Source organism: Poromitra crassiceps (assembly GCF_964638095.1).
Source record: "Poromitra crassiceps genome assembly, chromosome: 12".
NCBI classification, from domain to species: Eukaryota; Metazoa; Chordata; class Actinopteri; order Beryciformes; family Melamphaidae; genus Poromitra; species Poromitra crassiceps.
Window position 1 is genome coordinate 33,741,343 of NC_139632.1, and position 26,041 is coordinate 33,767,383.

At 44.4% G+C, this 26,041-nt stretch overlaps 1 protein-coding gene across 1 annotated transcript in view; it reads right to left on the minus strand.

The window, feature by feature from the left end:
- The window catches only part of trappc8 (trafficking protein particle complex subunit 8), a gene marked incomplete at its 5' end in the record, with an annotated part of 54,130 nt that extends 35,906 nt beyond the window's left edge, over positions 1-18,224 (minus strand). Inside the window, 4 exons of the mRNA XM_083647952.1 lie at positions 99-188; positions 3,924-4,007; positions 6,409-6,618; positions 18,068-18,224. Coding sequence (XP_083504078.1) covers positions 99-188; positions 3,924-4,007; positions 6,409-6,618; positions 18,068-18,224 — 541 coding nt within the window. The remainder of the gene's footprint in view (positions 1-98; positions 189-3,923; positions 4,008-6,408; positions 6,619-18,067) is intronic.
- Between the last annotated feature and the right edge of the window lie 7,817 nt (positions 18,225-26,041).

A 26,041-nucleotide genomic window follows, 5' to 3' on the forward strand; every position in this document is an offset into this window, starting at 1 on the left:
GATCGGCGTGCTGCCCGGCAAGCTATGGGACAAGTGTGAGTGGTCGTAGATCACATGACTTTTGAACAGGGCCACATGACGTGCTGTCAGAAGGATACAGGCGAGGTAGTGGTTGAGGAACTCGTGGTCCGAGGCAGGCATAGACTGCAGGAAGTTCTCTCTGTAGGCTTCAAACCAAGGCGTGGTCGCTGAAGACACACAGAGACAACATGAGAGAGGCCATTTCATCCAACACAACACAATCAACAACTTTCATGTCGGTAAAACCATGACTCCTTTGCATTGTGCAAGAATGGCTAAACCATGGAAGTAAGTTGAGCCAGTTTTAAAAAGCTCAATTTGTTGTTTTTCACTTCCTAGATGTTGTTTCTTACATACCGGTCATGGCGATTATGAATTCATTGCATTCTTTATTTATTTGACCTCCATTTAGATCATTAATGCAACTGAAGCGAAGTAACAATAGTTCAACAAGAGCAACATAATATATTACAGTACTCATCACAACTTTAGTATTCTTTCCTCTTCTGGTTATTGGCACAACAGACAGATGCATTATTTTGCAGGGTATAAACAGAATGAAGCAGCTTTGCCGGGGGGGGGGGGGGGGGGGACTTTTGCAAAAAGACAAGGGCCCAGCGGCCTGTAAACCCTTGTCCCAAACAAATCCATGAAGGATCTCTCCAAAAAGAAAATTCACCAAACATGACTTTGTGCACACAGGATAGTTAGTTAGGTTAGTTAAGTACATAGAAGTGCCTGGGCGGTGATGTTTGTCAATTGAGCTGGAGCTCAGTCAAACTTTATTTAACGTTAGTTTTCATTGTGAATTAAAAAATGGTCGGGGGGGCCACTTGGCACTCTATCACGAGCCGCATCTGGCCCCTGGCCCGTGAGTTGAGTATCACTAGAATAAAGCTTTGGTTCACTGCCTAACTGAATTTGCAAAACGGACAAAGGTTTGACAATAATAAGGGGTTGACATTGTTTAGAATGAATTACACATTAAAATGAACTTCGTTAAACAGTTCTATTTGGATAAAACATGGGCCTTAGAATAAGTTAGACAGCCATCATCCTGTGTGGGAGGAGCGTGCAAGAACATTCCAATGCACGGGACACGGTTCCTCTCCTTCTAACATCATCTTCTCGTGTCCTCTGTGGCATTTCACTGACCAAGAAGAAGCCCATGGTGAGGAGGTGGTCAGGAGGTGAGTGGAACGAGAAGAAGCCCATGGTGAGGAGGTGGTCAGGAGGTGAGTGGAAATCTTTACGGAATGGAACGCTGGACTCATCAACGATGGGCCTGGCTGAACCTCTGCATCACCTCCACTAAGGAGAACTGTCACCTTACAGGATCCCCGCTTTCAAAAATCTTCGGCCTCTTTCACAACAAGATGACACCAAACCAGATGTTCACAATCCATTGGGATGGTACATGCACAGCTTTGTAGTACAGTATGACATTTCATCACTAAAAGTGGGGAGTGGGGAATTCTTGGCTCACTTGCACAGCTATAATAATATGTAGGGTAGCCATTACCACTAGGGGTGTCACGATACACTCAGTTCACGATACGATACGTATCACGATACTGGGTTCACGATAACGATACGATACGATACGATTTTAACAATATTTTTTTAAACTTGAATAATGACAATATATGACTGGAAAAGTAGTATTTTATTTGAAATGCACAAATACAAAACATGCTGTTGTGGGAAATTGTTATTACAATAACAACTAGAAAAAACATGAGATTGGAGATAAGGCTTATCTTCAAATAGAATGAGTTACACCGTCACTTAGATTTACTTTGAACTAAAAGGTTTCTCAGCAGTATAAATTCTCATTATGCATCTTCAGTTTTTCTTCAAACTCAAACAACAAGACCTTTCTTAGTCTATTTTTTATGCATCTTCAGTTTTTCCTGTCAAGTAAACAGTTTTGCCAGAAACTCAATTGAATGGTTTCTCTCCTGTATAACTTCTCATGTGTCTCTTCAGAGACTTGTTCAACTGAACTACTTTCCACACATTGAACTTCAACAAACAAAGACGTTTCTTTGTCTACTTTTGAAAAAAAAAAAAAAAAACTTTTTTTTTTTTTTTTTTTTTTTTCACGATATGAGATTTCATCTCAACGATACATATCGTGACGTTTTACTATCGCGAAATTTCGTGGGACGATATATTGTGACACCCCTAATTACCACTGTACCTAAATGAATGTACTTACTGTCAGTTAGTCTTGCAAACATTCTAATGATATAACAGCACAATACCGACAGACTTACGGCAAATGTATGTTGACTGCACAGTGTCTGGTGTTCCCGGCAAGACTGCTCTCTCCGCAGAGGCACAGAACTTCATGGTAAAAGCTAACTAAGATAGCAACCATTAGCTAATCAGGCTGGGAACTGACTGCAGTGTTTGCGGAGGCCTCTGCAGATTTAAAAAAATGTGAGGAGGGGGGCGGAGCTCCGCATAGACCCCTCCCCTCCGCACCGCCCATCCTGAACACTCTGCAGTAGACATACATTTGCCTTGACTCTTATCTAGATCAATTTGCTTCATTGGGGTAACACAAAGAAAAATCCACCCTAGAAAAGAACTAACCTTGCCATAGTATACCCAGTGTTATGATGAATTATACATCCTCGGCAAGAATTGCATCCCTACCTTGTTGTAAGTTACCACATTGTAATGATTTCTACGGCAACGTAACGTAACATAACGTAACGTAGTGTAACGTAACGTACGGTTCAAAAATTATATAATCTTCTTTGTGGGTGTTCATCAATGTTGAGAAGTGATCTGATGGCTATAGTTATGAACGTTATTTTGCCATATTTTGAGCTTGTTTTGACTTAAATCGGGGTTGAAGTGGAGGTGGGGGGCCGACCATGGGGCCGACTGGGAGACCTCCAGGACAGGGAGGTCTGTCCTGAGACATGGAGGCCGACTTTAGTGCTTAAAACCCGGGTAGAGGTGACCAGGGCGATACAAATCTCATCGTTTTTTTTACCTACTGAGGTTGCATCCCCTTGTTTTTAAGTCAAAACGGCCCAAAATATGGTGGGGATGCAATTCACGACGGGGATGCAGAATTCGGCATAACACTCAGCCCCCATTGGGAGTTGTCACCCTGAATTGAATAATATTTCATTAGTATTGATTTCAATGGTTGTTTGAATGACTGGTCTTAATTGTGTTCCAGAAGGGCTATGAATGCACAAACAAATCCAGAATGTCTTCCTCCCAATAGATCCTTTTCAGGGGGGCCATTTTGTGTCGAAAAGGCAGGGTAAACACAGGTGCAAGCAAAACACTAATGAGGGTTTCCAACTTCCATGATTGGAATTTGGAAACCCAATATACGATTCATGGCAGCAATTCCGCAAACTGTCTCACATTATTTCCATTCACAAATAATACATGAACAAATAAGCATTACGCTATGTTCTTCTTTTTAGGGTGGACTTTCCTTTCTAGAGTATCTTTGGTACAAAATGAGAGATGCCATTAACGTTCTTCATCCACTCTCTCCAGGTTGACTGGAGAGAGTGGATGAAGAAGAAGGTGGATGAAGAAATAAGCTTCAACATTTTGAGCAGATAGAAAACAAAAACATTCACACACAGTAACACACAGAGAAGAAACATCTAAATCTCTAGAGAGAGAGCCCACCACCTTGTGAGAAAAAAAGCATGGGGAGAGACACTCCACTAGACAGTATAGCTACAGAGATCTAGAGGGGGGAGAGACACTCCACTAGACAGTATAGCTACAGAGATCTAGAGGGGGGATAGACACTCCACTAGACAGTATAGCTACAGAGATCTAGAGGGGGGAGAGGAGTGCAGGTGGGGTAAAGTTTAAGAGATGAGGCCCGCCACCCATCCATGAGACAAGAATACCTGTATAGAGCTTGGAGTTGTTGAGCTCCAGCAGTGTTTCTCTCCAGGCACTGTACCAGGGGGCACTAGCTTTAAGAGAGCGATCTGACAGGTGGAAGCAGACAGCGAGGGCTAATGTTAGCAACATCCCATTTCCATCAAGGACAGGTTGTTAGCATTCATTGATCAGGAAGGAAGGTGGAAACCAGGACTCAAGACTGAAAAAACCTCGGGTCAATTCAACCCCCACTTCAGATACAACAGGTAAGTAAATGTCAGTTGTTGCTCACAGTAGAGAAAAGATTGCACAAAGAATCGTGCAGTGATTCCCTGAATGAAAAACACTTATTGGTATACTATTTTCATAATTGTTGATCATTTCATACCATACTACTGTACACATAACTGACATTCTTATATTTTTTATTGTTATGTTTACACATGTTTGACTGGTGAATGTGCTTAACTGGTATTTATTACAATGTCCATCTTTGACAGAATTTTAATTTTTTCATGTGATGCAATCTGTGACAGGCTCCACTCAGGTTCCCTCAGCTGTATTCGTCAAGAGTTGATTTATGTTTCTGATCATGACGCTATTATTTTGAAGGTTTTATTTGCGCGTTTCTTGATGCTACCAATGGTCATCCTGATCTGCTGCCTTTAACTCTTGGCCAATTGGTTGGAGAATTGGGTCGGGCTCACTAGCACTGCTCTACATGCAGAGTTGCCACAAATTGGAGGAGAGACACATTTCTGAATCTTATCAATATAATACATTGAAGATATATTCTGTTTTGTAACTGCTTGTACACAGATATATTACTTCTGTTTTGTAACTGCTTGTACACAGATATATTACTTCTGTTTTGTAACTGCTTGTACACAGATATATTACTTCTGTTTTGTAACTGCTTGTACACAGATATATTACTTCTGTTTTGTAACTGCTTGTACACAGATATATTACTTCTGTTTTGTAACTGCTTGTACACAGATATATTACTTCGCATCAAATATTGCCTAAAAAACTCCAAGTAGCTCCCCATTTCTTCACTTTGAATCTTATCAATATAAATATACATTTGCGATTACCTTTTATTTATTAACCCGAAAATGAGTCTTAAATACCCTGTTTTTGCTTTTTTTTTTTTTACAATTATCTAGGAGATGAATCAGGGTGAGTCTAGCAGAGAAACTAGTTCCCATCCCTCGTTTTAATAGAGAAACATTGAAAACATTGAAATATTGAAATATATTATTATTGTTGTTTTAGAAGTAGTAGTAGTAGTAGTAGTAGGAGTAGTAACATTAGTAGAAATAGAAAAATGTAACTGGGGCAAATGGTGGTTGGAGTGGAATGACCCTGGTCAGGTGAAGCTACTGGAAGACAAAGGGAAGAAAAGCGGCTGTCAGCAACACCACAATGCTGATTTGCTGAAGGAACATTACCAGTCTGTCTGTATACAACATAGATTTGGATCTCCTAATTAATATCACAACTCTAAAATAAATGTATTTTTGAAATCAGATGTGAAAGTATTGGTTTCATTTCCATGCAGAGACCAGGAATGGTTTTGTCAATGGGTTAAGTGTTTGAGGAAAGCTCTTACCAAAGGTGAATCCAGGTGAGTATCAAACAATGCGTATGGGGAAAGACATCAGTAAGGAGGTGATGCAGAGACAAAAATCTATAGTGATGGCATAAAGCTCCTTGGTACCAACTTTCTCCTTGCTGTAATATGTTGCCCTCTGCAGGAGACTTGAAGGGTTGCATGGTTTTCTTTCTAACAGGAGAATATCTGAAGGCTTTTCCGATTTTTTTCTTTTGTTGGACTTGGTAATCCAGTCCCTCTTCTTATGCATGTCTAGGGATTTTCACCCCCTTTTTGTCTTTAAGCTATAAATAATAAGCATAAATGTCTAGACGGTAAACTGACACTGCTGGATGGTTTGTTTTCACATAACTATCTGGAAACGAGTAGCTGGGGAAACCGTTTCAAAGGGCACTTTCGAAAAATACCTGGCAGGTCATTGGATGAACCATCTGTCTATCACGTCTATCACGGGCTCACTCTCGCTGGCGTCACACTAGAGATGCTTACAAGCCATTTTTTGCAAGTCCAAGTCAAGTATCAAGTCTTTTGTCACAAGTCCAAGTCAAGTATCAAGTCTCTTATGGATGATCGTTGTATCATCTGTTGCATAGCCCCCGAGAGGAGCCGTGAGCCGCTCACTTCCTAGCCGGGGGGAGGCTCCGGGGAGGAGCTGCGAGCCACATGAGCCAGCCAGGGGGACATTTTAAGCACCTTTTAATATTGGAGGAGACATGTCCCCCCTGTCCCCCGTCCTTGCTACACCTATGCATAGCACAATCAGATCATTTTGTCCAGCCCACAATAAGAATAGGCCCCTTTAACAAAGTTGCTCCCATTGTGACATACAGTAAGTAACAGGCCCTTGCAATGTGTGTCTGACCTTCTTTGATGGTATTCATGTTACTCACCATTGAAGTTGAGGTCATAGTCGCCTGCTGTGATCACATTGGCCATGCCGCCCTCTGGTGGCTGGCAGGATAATACCACTTCACTCAGCAGTCGACGCTGGGCGGGGCTGAGGGCACCGGAGGCCGGGGTGGGGCGAGTCACCACGTTGTTGACGCTAATTCGTAGATTCTTCACTGGCTGGACTTGGTTGTTTGGGTCCCGTATGTGACCTGCACCAACAGACAAGACAGGAATTCACCCTGTGCCATACAGGAGGCGCTATACCACCAGGCTACATCACAAAACTGCCTTAGAATGACCAAAGTCATCCATCCATCCATCAAGCCTCAGTTGGCAATAATTGTACAGTCTGACTCTGCAGTGTTTCCCCTAGAAAAATATTCAGGCCTGGAGGAATTTCGAAACGTACCTCGACCGCAACGGTGGGGACCCTCACTGGCGACGCTAAACTTTTAGCTAACCTGTTCGCATCTATGGTCGCAATGGCATCCCAAGTATCATCATACTATTATGGGATGCGATGCGAACAGTTGTATTATGGGATGTGCGTTTCGCAGGCAACGACACGTTGACATGTTTTGGAACAGCGCTGCACGCTGGCACGATGCTCCTAAAAGCAAAATGCTTATTGTTTTGAATGATTTGGCTTCTTCTATTACTGTCAACACTGTCAACACCAGTATTGCTGTATTGTAATAATATGCCATAAAGGTATATTGAAATTTTGGGGAGAGCAGAAGAAAAAAAGCAATTATTTTTCTGGCCTGGCGGGCCCCCCAGGGGCCGGTTGCACCAACTGGTCTTAACTATGCCTGGTCGTAACTCCTACGTCGGGGGAAAATGGCGGCGGCGATTAGTGTCAGGGAGTCTGAATGAAATTGAATGTAACGTTCCCAATTCTATGTATTACATTCTAAAAAAGTAACGGCAACATTTGGGAAGGCTAAGCCACACAACTAGTTAGTTATAATCTAACGTCGTGCTTTCAAAGACGGCGAACTGGCGGTGTTACGACGATGACGGTCAAAAAGGTCTCCGCGGAGATCTCTGCTACGCCTCCTCCTGACGAGGCATAGGAGTTACGCCTGGTCTTAGTGAAAATAAGGCTTAAGTCGTCTTGGTGCAACCGGCGTAGCTGTTAGGTCATAAAGTTACGACCAACTTAGCTTAAGACCAGTGTAAGACCAGTTGGTGCAACCGGCCCCAGGCCTTTAGAATGGTAGGGGAAACACTGGTCTGTCAGATGACTGTGTAAGAAGTAGGGCTGGACCCGAATATATTCAACTATTTGGATATTTGTTCGTTGGGTAGGTAGGTATTCAGATTTCAATTTTGGGATTCGGATAATAATTTCATCTATTGATTTTCGTTGTTGTTGCTAAATGTAGGCACTTGTTAGACTGGCGCTAAGACCCCGGAGACGTCAGTAGCAGTGAAGCTGGTCAGAACGAGTGAACGTCAAGGAAATGTTTTGGCAGAGAGGAACACTGTCACCTGAGTGGGCTACCAAGTAGGAAATGTGTGAGGATGGTTACAGTAGCTTTGCCTCCAGCCAATTATACCATTGTTTCTAAATAACTCTGCGTTCCCAGAGCAGGTTGAAATTGTCAATGTAGGAGACGCTGCGGGCAGCGCAGGTTATGACATACAGCCAGTTGCAGCAGCTGAACCTACGGTGTGGAGAAACAGTAGGCTGCTGAAACACCAAACATTGCAATTTTTCTGGACGAGGGATTTATTATCACCGCAAATCAGATAAGACGCATTTTCTTAAAACTAGTGTTGGACGTTCTAAAACAAACAACCCAACGGACAGAAATCTATCGTTTCTGATGGATCAGAGTCCTTCCTGACTCCTGCTCACAGCACACAGACACAATGCTGCCTAGAATATTTCTCTAATCATTCAGTCATTTACTAGGCTATATATGCTAATAGGATTTTGCTGTGTGTGTGTTTCTTTCCCGGACCACTGGGGGAAAGAGACACATGCTGCAGTGCTGCCCATCTGAGTCCTCATGCTCAGCACCAACATCATCGATCATCTGAGTCCTCATGCTCAGCACCAACATCATCGAAGCGGGAGCAACTGGTGTGTAAAAGGCTTAATTTAGACCCCCTTCAGTGTACTGTGAGATGGTTTCTCAAAGCTCTTCAGTGTACTGTGAGAGATGGTTTCTCAAAGTAAAGCGCTTTCTTGTTTGTTTGAACCTTTGGATACTGTGGAGCTTCTTACGAAAGAGAAGCACGACGGAGATCCTGAGCTCTCAAGTGGATTTTGCTTTTCTGGTGAAAGCTGCATCATCTCACCACCAGACTGAACCTGGATCTACAGGGGAAGTTAAAGATGCTGTCTGACTTGTGTAAAGTCTATTCACTTTCACTCACATTTGTGTAACATTAGCACAGAACTGTAGAATAAGGCTATGTGGAGCTAGTTATGGCTCATTTCCACCACATTTTACTGCCCTGCACAGCTCGTCACCACTCGGCTCTAATCGTTTCGGCCCGATGGACGTTTTGCTTCCACCGCGGATCATCTGCCCCCACCCACCCCCGCCCACAGCTGGTCGTCATAGTGACCGCATATCTGTCCTTCGCTTATAGCCGAAGTAGGCTATAACATACATAACGTTACAATTAAATCCATCCACAGAACTTTTAAACTGTTTATGAAATACTGGTGCCTCTAAATGACCTACAGTGTACATGGGCAAATGTGACAATCGGCCAGGAGAATGGATATCACTTTGTAGTTAGTCAAACTCACAGGCATGCGCTGCGCTGTGCGGGGACGGGAGAGGCGCAACAGAGTGAAGCCTGTACCCCGCGGCCTCTCACCAGGCAAGACCGCGGCTTCACCAAACACCCGCTGCGGCCTAGCGGAGCGCTGCAGCCTCCACTCAGCTACAGAGCTCCCTGAGCAGCGGACTTTTCTCTCTCTCAGACAATTGAACACCCGCCACGATTTTAATTCACCGGAGGCGAAGGCAGCAACACAAAAGACTGATGGAAATATACATAACAGAAGAGAAGGTAAGCCCACTAAACTGGTATGCAGCCGCCAGCTTTGCATTGACAGTCAGTAGACAGAGTAAACACGATTCTGCCTGACCAATCAGTCGTCAACAATGTTTTCACGTCACCGTATGAACCCGGGTTCACAGAATAGAACCACGACGAGGCAGGTACTAAAAGTAGCACGACTCGACCCCAATACAACCCGGGCTGGGATAGTTTTTAGTGGTGGAATGAGACCATTTATCGAGTCAAGCGGAGCGGGATCGCGCTACTACCTGCGGTGGAAATGGGCCATTAGCTATGCTCATGAAAGATGTCGCTTGCAGGCTAGTTAACAAGTCTTGTCGGCTGATACTAAATGTTATCGGACTAGTCTACTATGTTGAGTTCATTGTCTGAATGTCCGCTCTGGAGAAGTCGGTAGGTTTTTCTCTAGCTAGTGACATTTCAAGGCGTAACCCATTGATACCTGATGCAGCATTTGCGTGTATATCCCTTGTTTGTGTGTGTATCCCTTTAAGACCGCGTGATGCGGTTCGCTGTCTTAAAGGGATACACACACAAATGCTGCATCAGGTATCAATGGGTTACAATCTATATAATAAAGGAAAGGAGTATACCGTTTTGACGTTTTCTTTAGGTTTTTGACCTTGGTGGCAGGTGTACCGTTTCACACTTAAGAAGATATAGCAGCTCCTAAGCAACCATGGAGAATGGATCTGGTTAATGACTCCATAGTCACTACTCACTACTGGCTAGGTGATTATGATGCTGACCCATGTAAATAGTACAGCACAGCTCAAATCAGTTTAGCTTGCAGATCACGATGATAGACGGTTTACAAATCGGTTTGTGAATGGACAAATCAGTCTACAGGGCTGTCTACATAGGCTACAGAATTCCCCCCTAAGCTCCATAACCTAGCATGGCTGACATGGCTAACATAATTACTTAAGTCAGTTTTTATGCTTTTTAAACTACCTTTTAATTTAATTTCAACATAAATTATTTGACTGACGTTCATTATTGACGCTCATTTTACATAATGGTCAGACAGCTGCAGCTGTGAATGTAGGGGCAGCTGTAGTCTTAAAGCACCTGCCTGGAAAACAACATGCAGTTTGTGACAACAAAGTATTTCATTATACACACAAAAACTACATCTCCCATGACTGATTGAGCCATGTCATGCCCCAGTCCATTAAAGGCATACCGTGTCCCATGAACCAAGGCCCTGTACCGAATGAATACAGAGAAAAATATGTGAACTATTGCACCCTTCCTTTTTTAAACATTTAATAAAAACACAATCAAATGTTTTCTGTGGAAAATATGTGTGACATGTATTTATTTGCAGAAGCAAACAAGTAGAAACATGATGTAGTTATAGAAAGATATGTTTAAATACTACTTTAAAAAAGTAATTGTAAAATTTCCAAACTTTACCCAGCCCTAGACTGAACCAAGCACATTTCACAAGATGACATATTCATTTGCTGGGGGGCAGAAACAGCGAGAGAACTGCTTGTTCATACATTTTCTGTTTGCTCCAGGAAAAGACTTATTATTTTTGGAGTAGTAAGGCCAGTATTTCGAGGTCTGATCTGCTCTGCTGAGTGCTGATAGACTGTCTTCACAAAATAGCGTAGTAGTCCACTCCACTTACCTACCACTTATAGAGCTCGGGAGGCGCTCACTCAAAGCGAAGCTTTCGGCATGGAGGATGACAGGAGCAAAAATACGTCAAAGCGTATCTACACAGTACAGTTACAGACCGTGTCACAGAACTATGAGGGCAGTGTTGGGGGGGAAACACGTATACAATAAATAATCATTGAATAATCCTAATCGAGGTAAACGTTTGAAATAATTGTGATATTGATTTTGCAGTCATATCGCCCAGCCCTACTTGAAAAAGTGTGGGAGCCACTGTCTTAGTACACCACAGTTGGTTTACAGTATTTGGAGCTTCTTACGAAAGAGAAGCACGACGGAGATCCTGAGCTCTCAAGTGGATTTTGCTTTTCTGGTGAAAGCTGCACCAGTGACCCTAGCGTGGATACTCTATTGCTGTCTTTTAATGACTACTGCCTCTCCATCTTAGACCAGGTGGCCCCTGTTAAAGCTAGAGTAAAACCCATCTGTAACGCCACCCCGTGGATGACGGAAGACATCCGTCGTCTAAAACGCAGGTGTCGCAAAGCTGAGCGGCTGTGGAAAACCACCTTGCTAGAAGTGCATCGTCTTGATCTTAAAGAACTCTTAGTATCTTTTAATGCCTTGGTAAAGGACTCCCGGTCTGCATATTTTGCAAACCTGATTTCCTGCTCTAAAAATAACCCAAAATTTCTTTTTGACACTATTAATAACCTGGTTGCCCCCCCCCCCTCTGCCCCCCCATGTTCCTCGGTTGCCGAATGCAATAAGTTCCTGGCCTTCTTTGTTGATAAGGTTAAGGACATAAGGTCTAGCATTCTTCCTAGCCCCTGCAGTCCGTTTACCAGCACTTTTAGTCGTCCCTCAACTTTAAACTCCTTTAATCCCATTAGTTTGGCTGACCTGGTGAAACTGATCAGCAAACTAAAACCGTCATCAAGTCCTCTAGATGTCATCCCTTCATCTTTATTTTTCAAAATTCTACCAATTATTGGTCCTGTTTTACAAACTTATGTAAATTCATCACTGTCGTCAGGTTACGCCCCATCCTACGGCAAGCACGCGTCCATACAGCCAATCTTAAAAAAACCAAACCTTGACCCCTCTGTGCCTAAAAACTATAGACCCATTTCAAAACTCCCCTTTTTATCTAAGATTTTAGAAAAAGTAGTCGCCCAGCAACTCACCGAGGTGCTGGTGATGCACAACATCTACGACAAATTTCAATCTGGATTTCGGCCGGGGCACTCCACTGAGACCGCCCTGCTGAGGGTAACAAATGAGCTGCTTATGTCCACCGATGCTGGAGAGTACCAGATTTTAGTTCTCTTAGATCTCAGTGCCGCTTTCGACACTGTGGACCACCTTATCCTGATCGATAGGCTTCGTGACTGGGTGGGCATTTCAGGCACTGCCTTAGATTGGTTTAGGTCTTTTTTATCAGGTCGCAGTTTTAGTGTACAGATAAATAATTTTGTTTCCTCTTCCGCTCCCCTGTTCTGTGGGGTCCCACAGGGATCGATCCTGGGGCCTGTCCTATTCGGAACGTATATGCTTCCACTGGGGAGACTAATCCACAGTTTTGATATCTCATATCATTTGTATGCTGATGATATCCAGCTCCGCTTCTCCTTCAAACCAAACGAGATAGGTCAGATTTCCAGACTTCTAGACTGTATTAGTGCGATCAATGCATGGTTGGCTGAAAATTTCCTGCAGCTAAATAAGGACAAGACCGAGGTGCTCATTATCGCTCCGGATAGTGTCACATCCACGATAAAAAATAGGATTGGCCCTCTCTCCTCTGCCGTCCGCCCTAGCCTACGTAACCTAGGGGTCTTTTTTGACCACTCTCTTTCACTAGACGTCCATATAAAACAGCTCTCTAAAAAATGTTTTTTCCACCTACGAAATATTGGCAAACTTCGATCCACACTCTCTCTTCCTGAGATGGAAATGCTGATTCACGCCTTTATATTAGGGGCGGGAGAAAAAATCGATTCACCTAAGTATCGCGATTTTTAATGTCACGATTTTTTGGATCGATCTTTTATTCCAGAATCGATAATCGCAAATTTAAAAAAAAAAAAAAAAAAAAAAAAAAAAAAAAAAAATTTTTGGGTGCTTGCAGTCAGGCCACTCACTGAACAGCAGGCTAGGCGCCGCCTACTGGTTTACTAGTGGTTTTATTACTTTATTAGTTAGTCTGAAGTAATAATTACACTTCAGGGTTAAAGTGGGTGCATCTCATTGTAAAATTGGACTTCAAACGGCCCAAATCTGGCTTCAAACGGCCCAAATTTCACGCGCGTTGGCCCATATCGGCCTGGCCTGCTTGGTATCTAATGCCCGGCCTGAATTATGATCCCAGTCCGCCCCTGTTTTTAACTATATCGCCCAGCCCTACTCATGATATATAATATACAGTCTCTAGTGTATGATTCAACTTTTCCCATGTTCTAATCTAGTGTAAAAAAGCAAACAAACTGAAAAAAGAAAAGAAAAAAATAAACAAAAATCGCAATAAATCGTAATATCGAATCGCAATAATCGTAGAATCGCAATAATCGTGAATCGCAATATATATCGAATCGGCACCAAAGTATCGTGATAGTATCGAATCGGGAGATAAGTGAATCGGCACAGCCCTACTTTATATCGTCACGATTAGATTACTGCAATGCTCTTTTCCCACTGCTCAGTAAATCCGCTCTACGCCGCGTGCAGGCCATTCAAAATGCTGCCGCGCGCTTGCTCACCAGGTCAAACAGGAGTTGTCACATCACCCCGGTACTCAAGTCACTTCACTGGTTACCTGTTGCCTATAGATTCCAGTTCAAAATCATCACCCTCACCTACAAAGCACTACACTCTCAGGCACCTGTTTACATCTCGGACCTACTTCACCCCCTTACTTCTGCTCGTTCCCTCAGATCCAATGATCTAAACCTGCTTCAGGTTCCTCGGACACGCCTCAAGACCCGTGGCGACCGAGCCTTTGAGGCCATGGCCCCTAAACTGTGGAACAGCCTGCCTCCGCCCCTTAGATCGGCTGGTTCTGTGGAGTCCTTTAAACGCCTCCTAAAGACTCACCTGTTTAGAGAGGCTTTCAAAGATTGTTGATTGTTGATTGTTGATGTTTTATTGAAAGATGTATCTTTAACAACGTGGTCCATTTGTATTGTGTAAGATATTTTGCAGTATTGTTTACTGTCCTGAACACTAGTTCAGTGACCTCTATTTTTATTCTCGATTCTAATTTGTATTCTCTGTATTTTCTTTTGCTTTGTAAAGCACTTTGTGATTTCGGTCTGTGAAAGGTGCTCTATAAATAAAGTTATTATTATTATTATTATTATCTCACCACCAGACTGAACCTGGATCTACAGGGGAAGTTAAAGATGCTGTCTGACTTGTGTAAAGTCTATTCACTTTCACTCACATTTGTGTAACATTAGCACAGAACTGTAGAATAAGGCTATGTGGAGCTAGTTATGGCTCATTTCCACCACATTTTACTGCCCTGCACAGCTCGTCACCACTCGGCTCTAATCGTTTCGGCCCGATGGACGTTTTGCTTCCACCGCGGATCATCTGCCCCCACCCACCCCCGCCCACAGCTGGTCGTCATAGTGACCGCATATCTGTCCTTCGCTTATAGCCGAAGTAGGCTATAACATACATAACGTTACAATTAAATCCATCCACAGAACTTTTAAACTGTTTATGAAATACTGGTGCCTCTAAATGACCTACAGTGTACATGGGCAAATGTGACAATCGGCCAGGAGAATGGATATCACTTTGTAGTTAGTCAAACTCACAGGCATGCGCTGCGCTGTGCGGGGACGGGAGAGGCGCAACAGAGTGAAGCCTGTACCCCGCGGCCTCTCACCAGGCAAGACCGCGGCTTCACCAAACACCCGCTGCGGCCTAGCGGAGCGCTGCAGCCTCCACTCAGCTACAGAGCTCCCTGAGCAGCTGACTTTTCTCTCTCTCAGACAATTGAACACCCGCCACGATTTTAATTCACCGGAGGCGAAGGCAGCAACACAAAAGACTGATGGAAATATACATAACAGAAGAGAAGGTAAGCCCACTAAACTGGTATGCAGCCGCCAGCTTTGCATTGACAGTCAGTAGACAGAGTAAACACGATTCTGCCTGACCAATCAGTCGTCAACAATGTTTTCACGTCACCGTATGAACCCGGGTTCACAGAATAGAACCACGACGAGGCAGGTACTAAAAGTAGCACGACTCGACCCCAATACAACCCGGGCTGGGATAGTTTTTAGTGGTGGAATGAGACCATTTATCGAGTCAAGCGGAGCGGGATCGCGCTACTACCTGCGGTGGAAATGGGCCATTAGCTATGCTCATGAAAGATGTCGCTTGCAGGCTAGTTAACAAGTCTTGTCGGCTGATACTAAATGTTATCGGACTAGTCTACTATGTTGAGTTCATTGTCTGAATGTCCGCTCTGGAGAAGTCGGTAGGTTTTTCTCTAGCTAGTGACATTTCAAGGCGTAACCCATTGATACCTGATGCAGCATTTGCGTGTATATCCCTTGTTTGTGTGTGTATCCCTTTAAGACCGCGTGATGCGGTTCGCTGTCTTAAAGGGATACACACACAAATGCTGCATCAGGTATCAATGGGTTACAATCTATATAATAAAGGAAAGGAGTATACCGTTTTGACGTTTTCTTTAGGTTTTTGACCTTGGTGGCAGGTGTACCGTTTCACACTTAAGAAGATATAGCAGCTCCTAAGCAACCATGGAGAATGGATCTGGTTAATGACTCCATAGTCACTACTCACTACTGGCTAGGTGATTATGATGCTGACCCATGTAAATAGTACAGCACAGCTCAAATCAGTTTAGCTTGCAGATCACGATGATAGACGGTTTACAATCGGTTTGTGAATGGACAAATCAGTCTACAGGGCTGTCTACATAGGCTACAGAATTCCCCCCTAAGCTCCATAACCTAGCATGGCTGACATGGCTAACATAATTACTTAAGTCAGTTTTTATGCTTTTTAAACTACCTTTTAATTTAATTTCAACATAAATTATTTGACTGACGTTCATTATTGACGCTCATTTTACATAATGGTCAGACAGCTGCAGCTGTGAATGTAGGGGCAGCTGTAGTCTTAAAGCACCTGCCTGGAAAACAACATGCAGTTTGTGACAACAAAGTATTTCATTATACACACAAAAACTACATCTCCCATGACTGATTGAGCCATGTCATGCCCCAGTCCATTAAAGGCATACCGTGTCCCATGAACCAAGGCCCTGTACCGAATGAATACAGAGAAAAATATGTGAACTATTGCACCCTTCCTTTTTTAAACATTTAATAAAAACACAATCAAATGTTTTCTGTGGAAAATATGTGTGACATGTATTTATTTGCAGAAGCAAACAAGTAGAAACATGATGTAGTTATAGAAAGATATGTTTAAATACTACTTTAAAAAAGTAATTGTAAAATTTCCAAACTTTACCCAGCCCTAGACTGAACCAAGCACATTTCACAAGATGACATATTCATTTGCTGGGGGGCAGAAACAGCGAGAGAACTGCTTGTTCATACATTTTCTGTTTGCTCCAGGAAAAGACTTATTATTTTTGGAGTAGTAAGGCCAGTATTTCGAGGTCTGATCTGCTCTGCTGAGTGCTGATAGACTGTCTTCACAAAATAGCGTAGTAGTCCACTCCACTTACCTACCACTTATAGAGCTCGGGAGGCGCTCACTCAAAGCGAAGCTTTCGGCATGGAGGATGACAGGAGCAAAAATACGTCAAAGCGTATCTACACAGTACAGTTACAGACCGTGTCACAGAACTATGAGGGCAGTGTTGGGGGGGAAACACGTATACAATAAATAATCATTGAATAATCCTAATCGAGGTAAACGTTTGAAATAATTGTGATATTGATTTTGCAGTCATATCGCCCAGCCCTACTTGAAAAAGTGTGGGAGCCACTGTCTTAGTACACCACAGTTGGTTTACAGTATTTGGTGGGAGAGAATTGTGGGGAATAACAGACAACCCAATTATAAAAGTGGACATTTTTGTCAGATGTATGGTGTAACGTTATTGGATGAAAGCCAAATTGAAAAGTGACAGCTAATGACTGGTCTTACAGTATGGCATGGACTATCAGGTATGTACTTCTGTCACAAGCAATGGAACAGAGGTTATTGCATATTGAGTTTGTTGTGACATCTCTCCATACAAGAGAGAACTGCACATTTAGTCAATAGTATACCATGCATTACAAGTCTACAAATAGAATCCTTTGAAAGGGTGGCTGACTAGCACTGAGTCAAAGTAACAGCACAGGATTATAGGCTACTCAAGGTCCTTAATCTTATTTTTATGGCAAAGTCCATGTCATGTCGCTCTATCTGGCAATAGGCTCTTCTAGTGTAGTGTTGACACGAACATAGAAAGAGCCTGAGGGCTATCTGGCAATGTCACAACAAGCACAATGACCATCTCCCCACATCTGTCATGTTGACAGGTATGACACTGCTTTGCACAGTCTAATTTACTAGCGACAGAATTGAGCCTTCGTGATGGACTTTGGGCCTGTAACGTTATGGACTGCAACCAGAACCCGTTGGCCGTTAGCTGCTTGCTACTGTAGCGATCTCTTACGTCAACGTTAACCCCGCGTGCCAAAAGGTTTGTTGGGGTTGACTACAAGTCATCTGAGAAGATGCCTCTCGAGTGACAAAGGCTGACTGCTCGGGTGGCAGTCGGCCCTCTCAGATGTCAAGTCGGTAGTCCAGTCTGCTAGCCTAGCCTGTTAGCCTACAGCTAACGTCAACTGTGTCCCACCAAAGGCAGAAAGGCTAGCAGCCTAAAAGAGAGAACGCGATTTGCTAGAATGCAAACTATGTGACAGTTGTATAAATGGCAATCTAGTGTCAATTGTGAGTCGTGGCTCCTCTTACCCTCGGACGTGAGCCTGCAGAAGGGCCTGAGTAGCTCGGCGAAACTCAGGTTGTTTTTGCGAGTCACTTTCTCCGCATCTTCGCTGCATAAAACGGCCACCATCGGGACAAACGAGTCCTGGATGAACTCCTGCACAGATTGGACACACTGGGCCATATCGGACCAGAGTCGAGACCAGCTAACAAATGTGAATTGGGCTTTATTTTGGGTTGATAATGTGAAAGCGCTACTTGTGAGTTGAAAACAACTCCCCTCCTGTCACCAGACAACAGCCATGTTGAATCTTCCTGCCACTTCCTGTGAAACTGTGAAGTGGTCATGTGACGCGAGATGTCACTTGCCCGATCGTTTCTTTTCTTTTCCTTTTTTTTTAGACCCGGGATGACCCGCCGCCCAATGCTGACTTTTCTGCTGACCGTTCTCCCAATTCTGATTTTAATCTCAGTCAGAACCAATGGTCTGGACCATCAGCAGCTTGTGTGTCATCGCTGTCTGGATTCAGACACACACAACCACCAGAGAATCAGATCCATTGATGAAGCTGCACGGCATCACAAAAACAAACTCCAGAAATCTCTGAAGACCTTAAATGAGAAACTGCAGCTCTTTAATAAAGTTAAAGGAAACTGTGATCAAACAGCAGCACACATTAAGGAGGAGTTTAAGAAGCTTCAGCAGTCCCTTCAAGAGTTTCTACAAGAGGAAGAGAAGGCCAGGATCAATGCACTGAGATGGAGGAATAGGAGCAGAAGAGTCAGACGATGAAGGAGAAGATTGAGGGTCTCAGCAGAGAGATAGCAGCTCTTTCTGACACAGTCAGAGCCATAGAGATGGAGCTGAGGGCTGAAGACATCTCTGTCCTGCAGAACTACAAGGCTACAGTAGAAAGAGTCCAGCGCCCCCTGCTGGAGGATCCACAGCTGGTCTCAGGAGCTCTGATGAGAAGCCCCTGACTGCAGACTGCAGATCGGGGAGTGGCTCAACGCGGGCGGAGTCAAACGCGTTTGACTCCGCCCACTCAAAGTAAAACTCAGCTCTTTCTTCTTCTATCAGATCTTCGGCAGTGTGCACGCTACGTTAATTTAATTTAGCTTCAAGTCTACTCTGGTCTGATCCAACAGGTAAATTGGTAACACTTCATAATACTGTAACACAAAAAATGGGTAGTTACTGAGGAACGAGTAAGGAACAAACCATTAGTTCATGAATAGTTAATGATTAGTTAATGAGTAGTTGATAGGTAGTTCCTTAATGGTAGTTACTTAAGAACTGACCATTAGTTACCATGTTAACGAACCAGTAAGTAATGATTACTTCCCTAAAAAAAACTTTTTTTCATTTGTTTTCATTCACTAGTTCATTAATAGTTAATCGGTAGTTCCTTAAAGATCCTTAATGGTAGTGACTTAAGAACTGACCATTAGTTCCCATGGTACTTACTTAAGAACTGACCATTAGTTACCATGTTAACGAACCAGTAAGTAATGATTATCAAGGGGCGCCCCCCACCGCTGGCGGCGCTCTCCTCTGCTCCTCTCCTCTCCCCCTCTCCTCCCCTCTCTCCTCTCCTCTCCTCTCCCCTCCTCCCCTCTCCCCTCTCCCCATCTCCCCTCTCCTCTCCTCTTGTCTCCTCTCCCCTCCTCCCCCTCTGCTCTCCTCTCCTCTCCCCCTGGTTCCCCCTCTCCTCCTCTCTCCTCTCCCCCTGGTTCCCCCTCTCCTCTCCCCCTCTGCTCTCCTCTCCTCTCCCCCTCTGCTCTCCCCTCCTCTCCCTCTGGTTCCCCCTCTCTCCTCTCCCCCTCTGCTCTCCTCTCCTCTCCCCCTGGTTCCCCCTCTCCTCCTCTCTCCTCTCCCCCTGGTTCCCCCTCTCCTCTCCCCCTCTGCTCTCCTTTCCCCTCCTCTCCCTCTGGTTCCCCCTCTCTCCTCTCCCCCTGGTTCCCCCTCTCCTCTCCCCCTCTGCTCTCCCCTCCTCTCCTCTGGTTCCCCCTCTCCTCTCCCCCTCTGCTCTCCCCTCCTCTCCTCTGGTTCCCCCTCTCTCCTCCCCTCCTCTCCCCTCCCCCTCTGCTCTCCCCTCCTCTCCCTCTGGTTCCCCCTCTCTCCTCTCCCCCTCTGCTCTCCTCTCCTCTCCCCCTGGTTCCCCCTCTCCTCTCCCCTCCTCTGGTTCCCCCTCTCTCCTCCCCTATCCCCCTCTGCTCTCCCCTCCCCTCCTCTCCCTCTGGTTCCCCCTCTCTCCTCTCCCCCTCTGCTCTCCTCTCCTCTCCCCCTGGTTCCCCCTCTCCTCTCCCCTCCTCTCCTCTGGTTCCCCCTCTCTCCTCCCCTATCCCCCTCTGCTCTCCCCTCCTCTCCTCTGGGTCCCCCCACCCACCCCCATCTGCGGTCGCCTTTTATACACTTCCCAAACAACGCAGGACAACGTGATTGGCTATTATACGGCTCTGGCCCAGACTAGTCTGGGCACCTTCCACCCCGGGTAGTGATTGGCCTAGCGTCAAACGTTCATCCAATCACATTCGCTTGGCTATCCTGCGTCTCTTTCTACTACCAATCACAGGCAGAGAGGGTGCCTCCAGCCTTCGCCATCATCCGAAAAAAAATATCGCCTCCCGCACATGTGTGTCCCGCGAATGGAGACTGCTGTTGATCTGTTGACTAGAGAAGAACAAAGAAAGAGAAGCCGTTTGTCGCTGTGAGTCTTTCTGGTTGTCTAGTAGTTCCTGACAGTAGTCCTAGTTAAAAGCTGTTAGCAGCCTACCGTAGCCGTTTCCAAGTCAGCCGCTGAGTTTCTTCCAGATCCTCGGTGCTAATGTTGTGCTAACACAATTAGCTCACTAGTCCTACGGCCCCGTGCTTGTTGTAAGTAACCACAGACCATTGAACGTTAGCAGGGCGTTGTGAGTCACTGTAAAGGAGTGGGAGATGGCTACAGAATGAAGAGATTTGATAAAGTAGCTGGCGAAAAATATGAAACAAAATCTGTGATGATTCATTTTGATCTGGAGTATTTGCCGGTGTCATGCCGAGTTTTGCACCCCCGCCGAGAATTGCATCCCCACCTTCCGGGTGCATATTGTAATGATTTATACGGAAACTTAACTGTTTAAAAATGATATAATTGTCCTTAGACGTGATCTCCAAGCCAGGGGGTATGTCCTGGCTCATAGAGACCGACTTTGATGCATTAGATCTGCGTGGAGGTGACTTCCATGCTTGGGGCTCTCTTCTGGCTCATGGAAGCCGACTTTGGTGCTTAAAATCCGGGTACAGAGGACCTCGAGACCTGGGGATCTCTCCTGGCTTTATTGTTTTTAAGTTAAAACAGCCCCAAAATATGGTGGGGTGCATTTCTCGACACCGGATAGAGTAGTGGATCATGTAGTGCAGAGTGCATCTGCCGACTTTGCATTCAATGCAAGGCAACTTTATTTACACAACACATTTCATAGAAGAAGTAAATTCACAGCAGGTGGATATGGTGTCACCTTGTGTAATGTTTACAATGCAGATCATTGACATTAGGTCTGGAAATAGGAGTAGGCTAATTTATTACCCTCAGGCTCTTCTAAATTTCGTGTCAACACTACAGTTAGAAGAGCTCTCTCATCGAGCATAGGATTTTCGTTAGACAATCTGTGTTGGGCATTAAACTCACCTTATTTCTGCACTTTGAAGTCACAGGTAGGGTCGGGTGGGGCAAACTAATTATATCGGGAGCTTAGTTGTGGAAAAAAGTGAGCTGCTGTTCTTTTTTTTAAGACAAAGTTTGACGAGAATCACCGAGTCCAGACGCATGCGCACTGGCATCATTTTGTCTTGTACATACATTATTCTACAATGCATTTAGACAGACCACCACCGCTGACTTTTTTCCGGCATCCGTTAGCTCGTTGCTACCAGCCTGCATGGTACGTTCGGTGAATGGCTGTAAAGAGCCTTTTTCCTCTCTAGTCCACAGTGAAAGCCTTCCCCAGCCAGACTCTCCCAGCCCCTTTGCTGGGAGAGTCTGGCAAGCGAGACTAGGCATAAAGTAACGTTAGCATCACTCTCTCTCTCCCCCTCTCTCTCTAGCGGCCTTGGCCCTCGAAGAAAGTCGAGCAGTCCTTTGTGAGGCCCTCAGAGACAGATGGCTTCAGGTAGGAGCTCAACAATATGAACACACGCTTTCTGCAGCTGGCTGCAAAGCTGTGATCTGACGGTCTGGAGGAAAGTGAAGTAGACCTCGTAACTTTCTGTTTTAATCAAAACTGGTTTACTGGTTGTCATCTTACTTTCGTATGAAACTTCTTGTTATAATGGTGAACCATCCGCTAAATTTGAGTTAATCACTTGGTGTAATTTCATAAACGAGACATTGATTTTTCTCTGACCAAGCTTGTAGGTGTGACCTGCATCCCAGGTCTACTAATTAGAAACCCTGGCAGATATCAAACAGAAACTAAACTAAAAAAGAGAAACATTAAACTAAAGCTAGGGACTGTCCGATATGTACGTGGGGTGGGGTAAAATATGATATATCTTTTTTTTTTAAATCAACTGCCCTCTGTCACAACTCACGCATGTCTGTGACTGTGTTTAGTAACAGCCGACTGACAGAGATGAGATCTAAATGTTATGTTTTCCCGGATTTGTTCTAGATAAAGTTGGACCAGACAAGAAGAAGATGAAAAAGCAGGCTGGAGGCAAGAAGTCCCAGGGCAACGTTTTGTTTGGCTATCCTATATCAGAGCGCAGACAGATGGCTCTCCTAATGCAGATGACTGCCAACAGTCCAGGTCTGTATGCATGCCTTCTCCCTTTACCACACGCTACTATATTTACTCCTGTGTGCAAATAATAAATATATCTGATGCAAAGGACCCATTCAGCCACAAGAAAAAATATATATTCGGTATATCCCTGTCAATTCTATGTTGCAACTTGCACAACCTGCACACACCAATGCCAAAAATAGCTTCTAGCTTCTAGCCAACACCACAACAAATGACAAAGTAGACAGCAACTGATGAACAGAACACATCTAAAAGTACAATTCAATAGCATAGAAATTCAGATTCCACGACCAGAGATCATCACATAATGTATATATCCATAAGAGCCTGAGAAAAGGGCAAGGCTGGCTGCTCAATTTAGGCTGTCAGCAGCGGCTTAAATCACACATAGCACAACGCATAGAGGAGAAAAGAATGAAAACTGCTTATTTTCCATTTAAATCAAGGTGTTTGTGGATTTTGCAAATAGTTATCAATTACAGTCAGATTTATTATTAAAAAAAACCCAGCAGAAACGAATAAAAAGATTAGAATGAGAAATGATTATTTTCCCATATAAATCAATCAAAGTGTGTTTTTCTGATATGGCAGCATCAGCTGTCAGTCAGTCTTGTGTCAAAAAACTGAAAACTGGAAGAAAAGAAAAAAACGCCTGGGCCACTGGGGGGGCGGGGGGGCTGACCCCCCATTAACTCTGTCCATGAATAACTATAGTAGTTGAATGACAAGAGAGGGTTATATATGCATACATTACAAAGACCTTCTACTTCTGTGACAAATCATTCAACATTGCTTGCTCTCAAGTAGTTTGTGTTTGATTCTTTGCTTGTGTCCAGACTCTCCTCCCACCCACCCCTCGCAGGTGACTCCTCCCACCCACCCCTCGCAGGTGACTCCTCCCACCCACCCCTCGCAGGTGACTCCTGTGCAGAAGAAAGTCAGCAGCAGCACTTTGTTCAGACAGAAGAAGAAGGCGAACAAGAGGAAGGAGCAGGCGGAGACTCCGCTTCACATTACAGCCATCCGAGGAAACGTCAAGGAGCTCGTAAGCCTCGGAGCTGACGTCAACACCAAAGACTTTGCAGGTATGACACCCTAGATGCCAGTCATGACATTGAATCAGCTTTCATCATGTCTGCTATATCTGTAAATGGTTCTAAACGCTGATTCGATTGGCAGCTTTTTATTCAAAGACTTTCAGGGTTCCTACGCAAGTATGGAATTTGATTCTAGTATTTTCCAGGCCTGCAAAAGTATGGAAAAAACACCCATAAAAATGTCCCTTCATGTGAATATGTCTGTATTTCAGCCATACCTCCAGACCTCCAGCAGCTGTTGGTCTGTAAAGAAGAGGTTCCCCGTGAGCAGCAGGAGTGGAGCTCCAGTCTGGACCAGGAGGACCCAGAGCCCCCACACATTAAAGAGGAACAGGAGGAACTACACATTCAAGAGGAACATGAGGAACTACACATTAAAGAGGAACAGGAGGAACCACACATTAAAGAGGAACAGGAGGAACTACACATTCAAGAGGAACAGGAGGAACTACACATGAAAGAGGAACAGGAGGAACCACACATGAAAGAGGAACAGGAGGAACCACACATGAAAGAGGAACAGGAGGAACTACACATGAAAGAGGAACAGGAGGAACCACACATGAAAGAGGGACAGGAGGAACTACACATGAAAGAGGAACAGGAGGAACCACACATGAAAGAGGAACAGGAGGAGGAACTACATATTAAAGAGGAACAGGAGGAACTCTGGACCAGTCAGGAGGGAGAGCAGCTTCAAGGGCTGGAGGAGGCTATCACCCAGTTCCCATCTACCTCTGTCCCTGTGAAGAGTGAAGACGATGAAGAGAAACCTCAGTCCTCACAGCTTCATCAAAGCCAAACTGAGGAGAACAGAGAGGCAGAGCCTCTAGCCAGCAGCTCAACTGAACAGATGAAAACAGAAGTTGATGGAGAGGACCGTCGAGTATTAGAACCAGCCAGGAACTTAGATCCAGCTAGTAATTTACAACCAACTAATGCTGGCAAGACTTCAGACTCTTCTGAACCTGAAACTGAAGACTGTGATGATGATTGGATGATTGGATGGACAAGTGAAGCTCAGACAGTTTGTAATAAAAGATTTGACCCCAAGGGACCTGTGCTGATTCACATGAGGATCCACACAGGTGAGAAACCATTTATTTGCTCGGTGAGTTGTTCAGTGTTTACTAGTGAGCCAATCAAGGTTCAGGTCACCTAAATTGATTAATTCAGATTCAGATCAGGCACAATATGAAAACTGGTTACCCATATCCTCCAAGGCCTCAATGTTTGCTGGGCAAGGACGATATGAACCAATAATGAACCAAGCTAGGCCAGGTGAGACACACCTTCAAATGAAAACCACAGTTTATTTATCTGAGCCTCATAAGAGGTTGTTGTGGAAAATAAATGTCGATAAAGAAGAAACTACACATTCTTTCCTATTTTCACCCTAATGTGAGTACAGGTTTGTTAATATGAATTAGCTCCGTTATGCGTGAAACTTGCTAGGCTGCTGTGTTTCTGCCAGTGTTGTGTTTACCTGCTGCAGCAGCCTGTCTGATATTCAAGCCGCACACAGCCGCCACAGTACAAGTTCCCAGAGAATGCACAGTCTAACTGAAATGACAGTTTGTTATTATAGGTCTGTCATGGTCATCGCATCGCCGCCGTTATACACTCATGCCCACCGCAGACTCAAGCTGATATCACATCACCGCATGCAAATGAGCAATTAACAAGAAATTTATTAGAATTGAAACTGCCAGACAAAGAAGCATAAATGTCTCTCCTAGCTAAGTTAAAAGTGTTGGTGGTAGAAGGGAAAGCCCCTTTTTACCCATGTGAAACAAAGTGAATGCAGTCGGGGAACCACAAGTGTGATTTGTGGGGCTAAAAAGCGCTGGTATATGACGAGGTGACGCTGGTATATGACGAGGTGACGCTGGTATATGACGAGGTGACGCTGGTATATGACGATGTGAAGCTGGTATATGACGAGGTGAAGCTGGTATATGACGAGGTGAAGCTGGTATATGACGAGGTGAAGCTGGTATATGATGAGGTGAAGCTGGTATATGACGAGGTGAAGCTGGTATATGACGAGGTGACGCTGGTATATGACGAGGTGAAGCTGGTATATGACGAGGTGACGCTGGTATATGACGAG